We start from the raw sequence: 13,058 nt of genomic DNA on the forward strand, positions 1-13,058 counted from the left end.
CCGGCTCGGGGACAGCCTTGTGGGGCGGATCTCAGACTCTGGTGCCTGCACGGTCCGCGTGTAGGACGGTCCCAGAGCTCCAGCTGAGGGGCTTCAACAGGACCTGCCGGGAGGGGGGGGACCTCCCTGGTTCTTGGGGTGCCTGGGGAGGCGGTTCAGCACCTGGGGGAGGGAGGGTCTTTAGTTTCCTGTAGAAACAAGCTTTTAAATTGACTGTAGTTTGCAAAGTTGTTCACTTGGCCCATCTTTGTTTTACATACTTTTTGCCAGAAAACATAGTGATTGGTCAACTTGTTTGTTGGTTATTGCTTCAGTCCTGTCACCTTTTGATGGATTTTCCGTATTTGTGCATAGGTGTCCACACACACACGCTCGCCGGCACCTGTACACACATCTACAGTCGCGCACATCAGTGCACGCGCGCACGCAGCTGTTGCTGAAGTTGCAGCGCTGGTCCCTGCGCCCAGAGAGCCTGGCGGCGAGGGTGCCGCCCCTTCTTTGTTACAGACTCCGTGGACGACAAGGACCCAGCCCTTTCTCAAAAGTCAAGTTTGTCGACACAGAAGGTGTTAAATCCATTGCCTGCTGCCGAAAAGCACAGGAAGCGAAGAATGCCTGGCGGGAGGTTCCAGGCACCTGCGGACCAGGAGTGTCTGAGCTGCCTGGAGGCACCCGACGGGCCCTCGAGCCCTGAGGAGAGTCTGAGCAGGAGGAATGGTTCTGAGGCGTGGAGCGAGGGGACCTTCTCTCACCCAGTGGCGTTGGGGCCCGGGCAGCAGGGGCCCCCCAGCACAAGTGGCTCTGGAGAGGTGAGCCGGGGTGTGAAGGTGGAGGGGCCGCTGTCCTTGGTAACGCCACGTCGTCTGTCCACGGTGTCCACCGTGGCCCCGAGATGTGTGCAGCCTTTAGACAGCGCTCGCTAGTTTGTGCCTCCCTGTTTCGTTGCAAGTGTGCTCCAGTGCCACCAAGTGCCTTGAGGGGGAGGTGTCGTCACAGAGGGGTGCTTGCTTGCACAGTGTCCTCAGCCAGAGTCACCCGTGGCCCTGTTGTGAGCCACCCACAGGGGTTGTGGCCACTGGCTCCGTGGCCCTGTTGCTGGCAGAGTGGGAGACTGAGAGCCTGTCACGGCTGTGGGCGTGAGTGAAGACCACCTGGTGGACAGGCAGCGGCCAGGCGCCCCTGCCAGACCCCGAGCTTGCGGGGCGGGGGGCGTCCTGCCAGGTCACCCGTTTGGCAGAGACACCAGCGGGCAGAGGAGCAGGAGAGGGACCCCGCCGAGAGGGGCGAAGCACCCTGACGGGACTGTGGCCTGGGGAGGACGGGGGTACAGTGAGGTTGGTGAGGGTGGCTCTGAGGTTGGGCCGGAGCTGGAGTTGGAGAAGAACCCGGGCAGTGGCAGGCACGGGTCCAGCCCTGGCTGCTAGTTGTAGGCGGTGCGTGGCTGCTGGGCCAGCCGCTGCGGGCCGTGGGGCAGGTTCCATTTTAATGACTAGTCTGGCCGGCAGTCGTCCATTGGCATCTTCGGTCTCATAATTGAGGGGAGGAGGGAAACAGGGATTGCCTGAGTCGGGCAGGTGCTCGGGCCTTTCCTGTCCCATCACCCTGTCCCTGGATGGATGCTGCCCCATGCGGGGCTTTGCCTGGTGGACTGGTCCTGCTGTGGGGTTGGGATTTTGAGGGTGGGGGTGTTGCCTGGGGCACCCACTCCGTGTGCTGTGACCTGGTGGTGATCGTCCCCTTGGAGAGGGCAAGTTGCATGCTCAGGTGGAGGGCAGAGGCTGTGGCTGCACCGGGGAGTGGGGTCCAGCCTGGGGGCCTTGGCTGTGCCTCCTGCGCCCAAGACTGAGCGTCCAGGTGCAGCTCCTGATGGGGGAGCTCGCACAGATACTCACTGGGGTGCTCTCAGCCTCAGTCTTCTAGGGCCAGCAGCCAGGCCTTTGCATTACCATGCTGACTTGCTCCCTGGGGTGACCCTGGGCAGAGCAGTGCCCCGTCATGGGCCTGTGTTCCTCATGCTCACAGTGCTCCCGTGGGTGGCAGGGATGGTGGGGGTAGGGGCCATCCCAGCTTGGGCGCAGGTGGCTCCCACACTCCCTGCCGGGTGTCACCGCTGTTGCACACACTATCTGGGAGAAGAGCCCTTTATCTGTCCAGTGGTGGTGAGGGACACCAGGCTGTGCAGGGGGCTTCGTCCCCAGCACTGGCATCACTGGCATTTCCTCCATCCCTCACTCCCTTCCCAAACCCCAGCTTCCAGGAGGTGTTCCCAGGACACTGGGAAGTGGGCGGGAGAGCGGGAACTGTCCCCCTTCTGAGGTAATTCCTTAAACTTGGTAAATAATTTCTAAAGGGAGGAAAAGTGAGCATTGACCTGAGTGCTGGCAGCTCTGGGCCCCGGCGTGGAGCTATGACGGTCCTGCCCGCGTCCCCGAGCCCTACCACCCTGGCCACCCTCCCTCTGGCCCTGTGTGAGGATCTGTCACATTCGGGGCCTTCTGGGCGCGAGTGGCCTTTCAGACTGGGACTAGCTCCACGAGGCCTCTGTCCTCCTGGAATTGTGTTGGCTGGTTCTGGAAGGCCTGGGAAAGCTGCACTGGAACCAGTGGTTTCGTGGCTGTTGGACTCTGGTGACGGGTCAGCCATGCCTCCTGGGTGGGACATCGTCTGCAGGTTGAGGCGTGTGGACAGCCTGTCACGTGTGGGTGGTGGACGGAGCATCAGCAGGATGCACGTGCGGGCGGCGTCAGAAGTCTTGTGTACGTCAAGCCCCGGTGGCGGGAGCATAAAGCCAGGCTGTGGTTTGTCCTGTGCAGGTGTGTCCTAGGCGGCACTTGGCCGCGCCGCCCGGGAAGAAGGCCACCCTGGAGGTACTGGCCCTGGAAGCCCTCCTCGACCTGGTGGACCGATACTGGAGTGGCTGCAGGTCCCTGCACAGCAACAAGGTGTTCCTTGGTGAGTGGGGGGCCGTCGGCCCAGCGCTCTGCGGGCAGGTGCTGGACGCTCGCTGGCGTCACTGCCTCTCTGTGCTGCAGGGAGCATCCTGACGGTCCTCGCAGTGGTGGGGCTCTTGGGGTGGGGACGGACAGACACGGGGCCTCCACGGGGCCTGTGGCTGCTTCCCACCTGCTGGCCACCAGCCTTTCCAGAGGCGCCTTGTCGATGGGGGTGTTGGCGCAGCTCTTCACGGGTGTTTGCCTCCTATTGCTCCGTGTTTACCCGGGGACTTGGAGAGGTTAGACAGCGGCAGCTGTGCTCTCGGATCCTCTGAGCACTTGACGGACTGAGCGCAGGGCCCCGATTTGCTGAGCTTTTGGTGGGAATGACCTGAGGCCCAGGAGGGTGGTCCTTCCCCAGCAAGGACTCGGGGTTGCTTCCGCCCAGTGGCTGGGTGCAGGGCATGCTGGGTACCCGCCTCCAGAGTCGGGAGGTGCTGCATCCCTGGGGCCACCTGTTTCTCTGCAGCCTGAATGCAGCCTTGCGTGTCCCGGGGGAGCAGGTACCTGCCAGCTTAGCCACACCAGGGGCTCCTGAGCCTCCACTCAGAGTTGTGGCCCCTCAGCTTCTCCTGGAATCAGGGCACCGAGCCCGTCAGTCCCCCCTTCTCAGCACTGGTCTGCATTGCAGTCGTGGGACAGAAGGTGCTGTCGAAGAGAACGTCCGACAAGCCACCTCATCCTGGCCTGTCCTGAGGGCCCCTTGCTGTCAGCAGCCCTGTTGCTCTGCTCCTGGGTGTCCCCGCGTGGGCTGGGTGCGAAGAGGCCTCGCAAAGAGGCCTGCACTGTCTGGACCCTTCCACCTGGCCCCATGTCTGTCGGTGCTTCGAGGCGTGGGGCCTGTGTGTTGAAAATGCATTGAATGATCTGTGTATACTCATCCTTTCATCTCGTAATATTCATAATATTTTATTCTTACTCCTAGCTCAGGCAAGACACATTTTGTCATCTGTTCAAGAATTCACAGCCACTCAGGACAGTTCCACAACTGTGAGTGAAGAGATCAGCTACCTGACTCTGGAAAATAAGTCCCTCTATGGCCACCTGGCCGAGCTGCAGCAACAGCACAGCGTGAGGATGCGCGAGGTGGTGTCGGAGCTCGGCGACACTCGGAGGGAGATGGTGAGCCGCCCCCGGTGTGCGTCCCGTGAACTCACAGATGGGGTGGAAACGCCGCTTTGACGGAACAGGCGAGGGTAGCCGCTTGACTCTGCACATCCCCTTCTGGCTGGCGGCTGCAGCACAGGTCCCTCCTGCCCTTCCAGGACACAAACCCCCTCACCCCAGGCTGTCCCCACCCCAGGGACTCCAGCTGCCCCTAGGGTGTTCCCTGACTCTGTCCTCCAAGACTGCATGTGACAGTGATTGCAGATGGCTGCTTCCTGCTCGTCTCTGCGCGGCCCCTCCTGGGCAGCGGCCATCTGTTCTGAGAGAGGCCAAGGGGAGAGGACAAAGGGTGGAGTTGAGCTTAAGGCGGAGCTTCTGTGGCCAGTGTTCCTCGGCCCAGGCTCCCCAGACCACTGATGAGGAGGTCCACTTAGCTGCGTGGCCCTGGGTCCCTGCTGCCGTCCTGCCTGCACCAGCCAGCGGGGGACCCTTGGTGTCCTCTTGGCCCTGTGGGAACCTCGCCACCAGGTGGTGCCCAAGGGCAGCCGGAGCCAGCACCCTGGCTTGGTGGTGGAGCCGCGCCCTGGCCAGGCAGGCGCCTTTCCAGGGCCGACACTCGTAAGTGCCTGCCGTACAAAGAGGAGATCCCAAGTAAGCAACCTAGTGTTACACCTTGAGGAAGTAGAAAAAAGAACAAACCAGACTCGTCACAAACAGAAGGAAGGAAGTAATAAAGATCAGAGCAGAAATCAATGGAGCAGGAAAACAACAGGAAGAAAAGCAGCTAGACCGAGTTGGGTTTTGAAAAGATACAAAGTCAGCAAATCCTTCCTAGGCTCAGAGGACAGACTCAAGATCAGAAACAGCACAGGAGACGCTGCAGTGGAGGATGCCTCAGAAGTGAGGAGGGCCAGAGGATAGGTCACTTGTAGGCACGTGGAGAACCTAGAAAGACACAGGTAAATTCCTGGAAACACGCAGCCCACCGAGACTGCACGGAGAAGAATAAAGCCTGAACGGACAGGAGCACGCAGGGAGACTGAGCAGCGGTCAGCCTCCAGCAGAAAGGCCCGGGACCAGGTGGCTGCTGGCCTAGTTCTCCCAGACATCCAGAGGAGAACTAACACTCACTCTTAAAGTTTCCCAGAAAGCAGCAGTAGAGGGAGCACTTGCAAACTCATTTTATAAAAGTCAGCGTTACCCTGTCACCAAAGCCAGAGTTACCACAAGAAAAGAAACCTACAGGCCACTGTCTCTGGTGAGCAGAGACGTCAAGATGCTCCGCAGAGTGCTCGTGGACCAAGTTCAACAGCACGGCAGAAAGGCTGCGCACCACCACCAGGTGGGGCTTCCCGGGAGCGCTGGCTGGTTGAACACGTGCAGGCGCATCCAGCACGTGGGCCTGTGGAAGGATGGAAACCACACAGGCGCCGCAGCAGACGCAGGCACAGCCATGCATGGTTAAACCAGAAAATAACAAAGTAGGTGTAAAAGAAAATGTCCTCAACACGATAAAGGCCGCTTGTGAAGAGCCCTCAGCCAGCAGGGAGGAGGCTCCTTGGCGCGGCCTCGGCAGTGATGTGGGGTAACACCAGAAACGCAGGCGACGGAAGCAGAAATAAACTAGTAGGACTGCATCGAAGTAGGACACTCCTGCAGAGCCAAGGGAGCCGTGAGCAAAACGAGAAGGCAGCCTGCAGATGGGGAGAAGATATTTGCAAAGCACGTGTCTGATAAAGAGTGTCCAGAATGTGCAAAGAACTCGAAAGAAAAAAACAAGCGTGAATGAATAAAGAGCATGTGGCGTGTGCAGGCGGGACGGATGTTCTCCACTTCACGGGGAGGACATCCTGCCTCTGAGCAGCCCGGACGGACCTGGAAGGCCTGATGCCAAGTGCAGTGACTCAGGCGTGGCAAGGAGCAGACTCACAGGCACAGAGCAGGGCGGGGTCCCCAGCAGCGGGAGGTGGTTCTGCAGGCCTCGGAGCACAGACCACGCTTAGGGAGAGGCCCCGAGTCCAGAAACCTGTGGGAGGGCCAGACGTGCAGACGACAAGGTGCGCCTGAGCTTGACTGAGCGCCGGTCCCTCGGGTGTGTGCCGCGTGTCGCGTCAGTGCGCACCTTGAACGTGCGCAGCCTGCGGCGTGAATACCTGTGCGTGTGGTGACTTGACGTATTTACTCCCTGATCACCGTGGTTGGGTTTTATTGTATGGAAACTATCTATTATTTTACTTTTACTTTTACTTTACAGCAAAAGTAAATCTGATTCACAGAAGTGTTGTTTTGTGGTGAGAACGCACACGGCATCGGGGTTGGGCGCATGGGCTGCGGACTTCGGCTGCCTGGGTGTGGCTCTGGGCCCGAGGCCAGCACCACCCTGCTGAGCAGGCCTCCTGGTCTCTTGTGGCCCTCGAACCTCAGCGTCTCTCCACCCCGCCTTCCGCACGCTGCTGCCACCTGGCACCTGCCACCTGGCACCTGCCTGCGCTCCTCCCTTTGACCCTGCGCGCTCTCCTGCCCCATGAGACTCGGCGCAGCCACCCCACTTTCTTCCACTAGTATTTTTAGACCTTTTTCTGTCCTTCTAGTTTACTGGTGCAGTTACATTTAAAGTGGGTTCCTTTTAGGCAGCGTATAGCTGGATCTCTCTTTTCTGTAATTAACGATCTCTGCCTTTTATTTTCAGTAGCTTTTTAAAAAAATTAATTAAACTGAAAAAAAAAGGTTCACCCATTTCTTCCTTCCTTGACCTCTGCCAACCACCTGTCTCTTCTTTGTATCCATGAGCTTGGTTTGGTTTGGTTTGGTTTTTGATTCAATGTACGAATCTGATCACACGGTGTTGGTGTTTCTCTGACTCACTTCACTTGGCTTAATATTCCAGGTCGAACCATGTTGCTGCAAATGGCATTATTTCACTCTTTTAATGGCTGACTAGTACTCCATCGTATAAACACACAACAGCCTCTTTATCCGGTCATCTGTCGATGGACACTCAGGTTGCTTCCACGTCTTGGCTACTGTAAACAGTGCTGCTGTGAACATTGGGGTGCACGTGTCTCTTTGAGTTAGAGTTTTGGTTTCCTCAGTTAAGTACCCGGGAGTGGGGTTGCTGGGTCATGTCGCAGTGCTGTTGTCGGGTTTCTGAGGAACCGCCAGACCGCTCTCCACGGTGGCTGCAGGGCATGGGGCCCCTCTTCTCTGCGTCCGCACCAGCGTCCGTCACACAGGCCTCCGTGAGCACGGCCGCTCTGCCGGGCGTGAGGAGTCGTCGCGTTCTGGCTTTACTTGCTGTCTAGTAGTGACATCGGGCAGTCTTTCGTGTCCCCGTTGCCCGCCTGTATGTTTTCTTTGGAAAAGTGTCTGTTCACGTTCTCTGTCCATTTTTAAATCAGATTGTTTGGCTTTGGCTGTGGAGCTGTGAGTTTCTTGCGTATCCTGGACAGTGGCTCCGCACCAGACAGCAGTTTGCAGACAGCCCTCCCCGTCTGCAGGCTGCCTTTCGTTGTGTTGACTGGTTTGTGGCGCAGACGCTTTTTGGTTTCTGCTGGGCGGCTGAGAGGATGCGTCGTGAGCTGCCGTGGGTTCTTGCCCCCTGGGCTGGACTGTGTGTTGTGCGGAACGAGTCGCACTTGGAGCGATATCTGTTTACATCGAGTGGTCTCTCCGGGTCAGGCCTGGCGCAGCAGGGCTGCCACATCTGCCTCGGGGCTCCTGGGGCTGCCCAGGCTGTCGCTCAGGCAGCTGTCCACGCTCACCTCGGCGTCCTCGCCGCATGCCACATGGGAGGCCTCACGACCTGGCAGCTGGTGAGGAGAGGCCCCCACAGGCTGTCGTTTGTAAAATGGGAGTGAAAGGAGGACGAGGCTTAATGTTGGTGCTTGTGGTTTTGTCAGGAAAGAGGTCCCACGCAGGCTTCCTTTCAGAGAGAAAAATGACAGTGAATGAGTGGTCTGTGCAGCCAGGGGTGCCAGTGCACACGAGAACTGCAGCCCCCGGCCTGGGCATGGTTGCATGCAATGCATCGTCCCCTGGGAGGTCCAGGACCGCAGGTCCAGACAGATGGGTCCCTGATGCCATCTGCACAGAAGTGTGGTCGTGGTGGGCAGTGTGAGTGGCCCTGTCCCACAGGGTGGCTGGGGGCCACGGGACAGGCCAGCCGAGAGGCCCTGCCATGGATGCTTTACAGAACCATCCACAGCCCCAGAGCCCTGCTCGGCACCTCCTCGGGTCTGCGCTTTGCGGGGAAGCCCCTTAGTTCTGAGGGCCCGTCCTGTGAAGATGGGACTCCGTGGTTGTGCATGTGTGCTGTGTCATGTTCGCGAGGCCCCAGTGCCCAGGGCGCTCTGGAGCCGTCCCAGTGTGGCTCTGAGCAGAAGTGGCCTGTCTGCTGCTTACCACCCTGCTTGGCTGAGATCTTAATCAGGACCTCGGACCCAGTCCCTGTCCCTTTGGAACTCAGCACGTCCCTGGGAGACAGGCCGTCAGATGGCACTGGCCAGGCAGACAAGGGTTGGTGAGCAGGTGGGGTGTCCTGTCGCCTCGAGGCTGAGAGGCTCACTTCTGGTGGAAGCCCTGTGCCTGTTGGGTGGCCTTGGTCCCCTCCTCTCACTCTGCTGTCCATCAGCATCTGGGCGTCCCTTCATTCACCCAGGACAGGGCAGGAGCTTGGGCCGCAGCTCCCCATGATCAGGCAGTGGCTGGTGTGAACCCTGTGTGTGGAGCACAGGTGTGGAGGGCCCACCCTTGACCTGCTCCTGGGTGGGGAGGGGGTGCCAGGCCTGGCTGTGGCAACCAGGGCCTTCCTGGAGGAGGTGGAGCTGAGGCAGCCACCCCTCTGAGGGTCCCCGAGCCCGGCCTGGGGCAGCGTGCTGGCGGGGAGCGGTGCCGTGAGGCAGGCTGACTGCCCTTCCCTCCAGTTTGGCCGTCATGGTGCGTGAATCCACGAGCCCCCCCACCCCCTAGCCCGGTGCTTTTGGTGGATTCGTTGTGCTTCTGTGAGGTGGACTGAGGCGGCCCTGTCTGTTCTGTGCTGGGTCTGCAGGACCACCTGAGGCAGCACCTGGACCGCGCACTGGAGGAGAGCAGCAGCCTGAAGTCGCTCTTGCGCAGCGTGAAGGAGGCGGCGAGAAGCGCCGACCCACCGGCCGCGCTGAGCGTGCATGTCGCGGGTGAGTCGGGGGCGCCTGTGCGTGCTTCTCGGGAGCCAGAACCGCTCCGGGGCAGCGCGGGGAGGCGGTGGTGGCTGGGCTGCAGTGCTTCTCTGGCCCCCGAGAGGCCCTTCTGCTCCTGCTCCTCCCAGACCCTGTCTTCACTGTCTGGGGTGATGTGGGGTGACGTGGGGACACGTGGTCCAGTGGTTCCTGCGTTCTTGCCTCTTGGGGACCTGAAAGACAGATGGTGAGTGTCTGGGGCAGAAGCACAGCCCCGCGAGCCCCTGTGCGGCCACCTGCCCATCGGGTCCCCTCAGCCCCTCGCTGCCCCGTTGGCTGTTTCACTGAGTGCGAGAGTTCTTTCCGGCTTTCTTTCCCCGTTTCTTCGTGACATTGTCTCTCGCGAAGTCGCTCTTTGTTGCTCGAGCCCTGTGGCTGCCTCTGGTTCTCTGATCCGGCGCTGGGCTTCTCTTGTTCCTGGTCTCGTGGAAGCAGTCGGCGGGGCCTGGTGTGTCCTGGGACTGGCTTCCATCGTCTGAAGGGCGCCCCGTGCTTGGTCCACACTGTGTGGGGCTGCCCTCAGCCTCGGCCTCCAGGAGCCCCAGATAAATGCGGCGCCCCCTCGGGGTCATCCAGGCCCTGTCCCCCTCCTCCCCGCTGTCCTGTCCTGCTGGACCCAGCCCCTCACCAGCCGGTCTGCAGTGCGGCCCTGATCCAGGAGCCCTGGCGGGTGGGCCTCAAGGGGTCACCCCGCTCTCCCCGAGCATGCCCCGTGACAGCATGGCTGCCCACTTGGCCTGAGGGGTTTCCCGTGACAGTGGGGACACTGGGCTCTCAGTCCTCAGATCTGCCGGCGCCTGCTCCCCCACAGATGTGGACACCACGCAGGACTCGTGCCTGCCTCGTGTTTGGGGTCTTGAGGCCACCTTGTCACCAGGTGCTGGCCTGTCGTCAGCAGGGTTCTGTTCCTGGTGCCTGACTGACGTGGGGGCTCTGGGCGCCTCCCCCCGTGGGATGCCTGTCATCAGCCCTCAGGTGCGGGTTGGGGTGGGTGCAGACTCTCAGCAGTGTTTTCCCCGCTTAGCGCTTGGAGGACGTGCCCCGTGGCTGCTGAGGACCTGCTGTTGGTGTCAGGTCCCCTCCGCCTGTGACCTCTCCCCGGCTTGCGTTGTTTCTGGTGTGGAGTTGTGCGGTGGCCTGTCTTCCTTCAGAGTTCTACGTGCCCAGCAGCCAACAAGTGTTTCTTCCCCTCTCAGTTGGAAACCCAGAGAGAGACAGGAGACATGTGGACGGGCCCAGGGGCCCCAGGGTCTTCTTACCGCCCCTCCCCAGAGCCGTGGGCCCCGTCAGGCTCTTCCTGGAGGCCCGGCTCCACCAGCAGGCAGATCCGGCTCAGGGACCTCCAGCGGGTGCCAGGCCCACCTCCACCCGCCTGCCCTCTCCGCGCCCCTCAGGGTGTCCGGAGGCAGCGTCCCGTGGCTTTGCCCCAGGAGGGCTGGCGGGGGCTGCTGGGGGAGCGGCTGACTGTGGAAAGGGGGGGTGGGGGCTTCCTGTCCGTGCCTGGTGCCCTTACCAGTGTCCTTCCCTGCGCCCCAGGTGCCCTTTAGACTCTGGAGCGGTTTCAGCTTTCAAGAAGGGAGTGAGTGCCGCTGGACATCACTGTTGTCTCCCTGCAGCGCTGCAGGCGGATGTGAAGAGCCTGTCGGGGGAGGTGCTGGAGCTGAGGCAGCACCTGGAGCACGACGACAGGGTGCAGGAGCTCACGCAGCTGCTCCAGGAGAGCCACAGGTGCTCCCGGGCCCGCTGCCCCCAGCGAGGTGCCGTCCACTTGCCTGTGCCCCAGCTGTGTGTGCGGGCCGCCACAGGGCAGAGCCCCCGTTTATTCAGAGGCCTGTGTGCTGGGAAGTGGGTGGAGGCTGCAGAGGTTAAGCCGGCCTCGAGACGGGCTGTCTGGCTGGGGATGGGGTGCAGGCGTGGGAGCCCTGGTTCTGTGGCCTCAGCGGGAGGTGGGCCTGTGGGCAGCGCTCTGCCCCCCACCTCCCTTTCTCTCTTTTCTCCCCCAACACCCTCTCACTCTTGGAGCTGAGGCCACCACACCCGCCCTGGGGGGGGGGGTGGGTGCAGTCTGGGCACAGGCGGAACCAGGCCATGACCTTACAGGGGTTGAAGGTCACCGCCCCATGGGCCCCTCACAGCACAAGTGACAGAGGGAGGGGCTCCTGGGAGATGACAGCCAAGAGCCAGTCAGGGGAGGGGAGGGAGATGGGACACAGGCAGGGATGGGTGGGCCCCGTGGGCTTGATGTGGACAGGGCAGGGCTCGGAGACTCTGAGGGCAGCGGGTGGGTCCCCCTGGGGGCTCTGCCTGGCCCGGGCTATCCCGGTGGTTCCAGCAAACAGGGTTTGTCGCTGGGGAGACCCGCTCTGTGGACACAGTGGCCCTGCTTTGTCTGTCGCTGATGATGCCATGCGTGTCCCTCAGCTCGTGCTGGCTGGGCCAGTGGGGCAGCCTGGCGAGGACAGGCTGGCAGAGGGCAGCACCACCCCACTCCTAACTCCCCTGCAGGGAAACACGGTTCACGGGCCAGAAAGTCAGAACTCCCAGTTATGCTGTTCCCGTGTCAGAATTACCAAGAGGCTCCTTTATGTTTGAGCAGGAAGTAGAAACAGTTCAGTCTCCAGACCTTTTCTAGAATTGGAACATTGTTTTCTTGCCATAAAGACAGTGGTGTCCTTCTCAGGAAGCCTATGCTGGGCTGTCAGGGGCCTCGTGATTCCATGGTGCTGAGCCGCGCCTGTGGGTGTGTGATGAGCGGGCGGGGTCCCCGGGGGCTGAAGTGCTGCCCCCTGCCTCCCCCAGGTCCCTGGTCAGCACCAACGAGCGCCTCCTGCAGGAGCTGGGCCAGGTGCGGGCGCAGCACCAGGTGGAGGTGGAGCAGCTGCACTGGAGCTACAAGGAGCTCAAGAAGACCCTGGCCCTGTTCCCTGCCGGGGTCGCCAGCCCAGGCCGCCGCTAGCCCTGCGCCCCGCGCTGTGCCCTCGGTGTCTGAGCGCTTGGGGGTGTGTTCAGGGCCTGTGGCTCGGTGCTCTGAAGCATCCTAAGAAGACAGGCTTAATCCAGGCCCTTCACGTTGAGACAAACAGATCAGTCGTTTTTCATCATGCAGCTTGAGATAAAAAATGCTGTGTTTTTCTGCCTGATGTGCAAGAGAGCCATGTGGATGAGAACAAAAGAGCTCATATGGAACAAGCAGTTTTGTTTAATAAACTAACACGTCCTGAAAGGGCGGCTCCTTCATTGTGCCTGAGTTTCTGGTTGAATTCTTCTCTAACGTGCGTTGAGCACCGTGGCTGGTGAGCAGGGGCTCCGAGTTCCAAGACTTAATGAGAAAGTAGCCGTCTGGTTGTGCAGAAGACTGTTGGTGGCGTCAGTGTCCCCGAGAGGACTGTGTGCCCAGCCCCGGCCCCTGTCTTCTTTGCAGTGCATTTCTTAAATTACGTCCTCACAGGGCAGTGGGTTTCAGGAGCAGGCTGCTGGATGAAGGTGCTCTGGAGGCCGGTGGGGGTTGGGGTCCCTGGCCTTCCTGGTGTCCCTGCTGGTCACCTCAGTCATGGCGGTGTTTTTGTAACTTTGCAGGGAAGTGTCATCCCAGTTGTGGCGGGGGTGGGGGTGGGAGGAGGTGGTGGTGGTGGGTTTTTTCATCATCAGATCTTTTTTTAATTTACAGAGTTTCGTATTAATCCATTTTAAGTTCATAGAAACGTAGCACCATGCTGTTTCTCATTTGGATTTTGTTGAGCTT

General features: G+C 60.5%; 1 protein-coding gene across 6 annotated transcripts in view; it reads left to right on the forward strand.

Annotated features, from left to right (window-relative positions):
- The window catches only part of CEP72 (centrosomal protein 72), a 28,573-nt gene extending 16,015 nt beyond the window's left edge, over positions 1-12,558 (forward strand). For 3 of the 6 annotated variants that reach the window (XM_032469209.1, XM_032469217.1, XM_032469212.1), the window contains 5 exons: positions 508-809; positions 2,814-2,952; positions 3,919-4,115; positions 9,148-9,274; positions 10,215-10,824. In XM_032469209.1, coding sequence (XP_032325100.1) covers positions 508-809; positions 2,814-2,952; positions 3,919-4,115; positions 9,148-9,274; positions 10,215-10,780 — 1,331 coding nt within the window. In that variant the 3' untranslated portion in view covers positions 10,781-10,824. Of the gene's footprint in view, positions 1-507; positions 810-2,813; positions 2,953-3,918; positions 4,116-9,147; positions 9,275-10,214; positions 10,829-10,932; positions 11,045-12,115 lie in introns of those variants that run through there. The other 3 variants (XM_032469220.1, XM_032469193.1, XM_032469200.1) reach the window with 3 other exon arrangements.
- Positions 12,559-13,058: the final 500 nt, after the last annotated feature.

This window comes from Camelus ferus, chromosome 3 (assembly GCF_009834535.1).
Source record: "Camelus ferus isolate YT-003-E chromosome 3, BCGSAC_Cfer_1.0, whole genome shotgun sequence".
NCBI lineage: Eukaryota > Metazoa > Chordata > Mammalia > Artiodactyla > Camelidae > Camelus > Camelus ferus.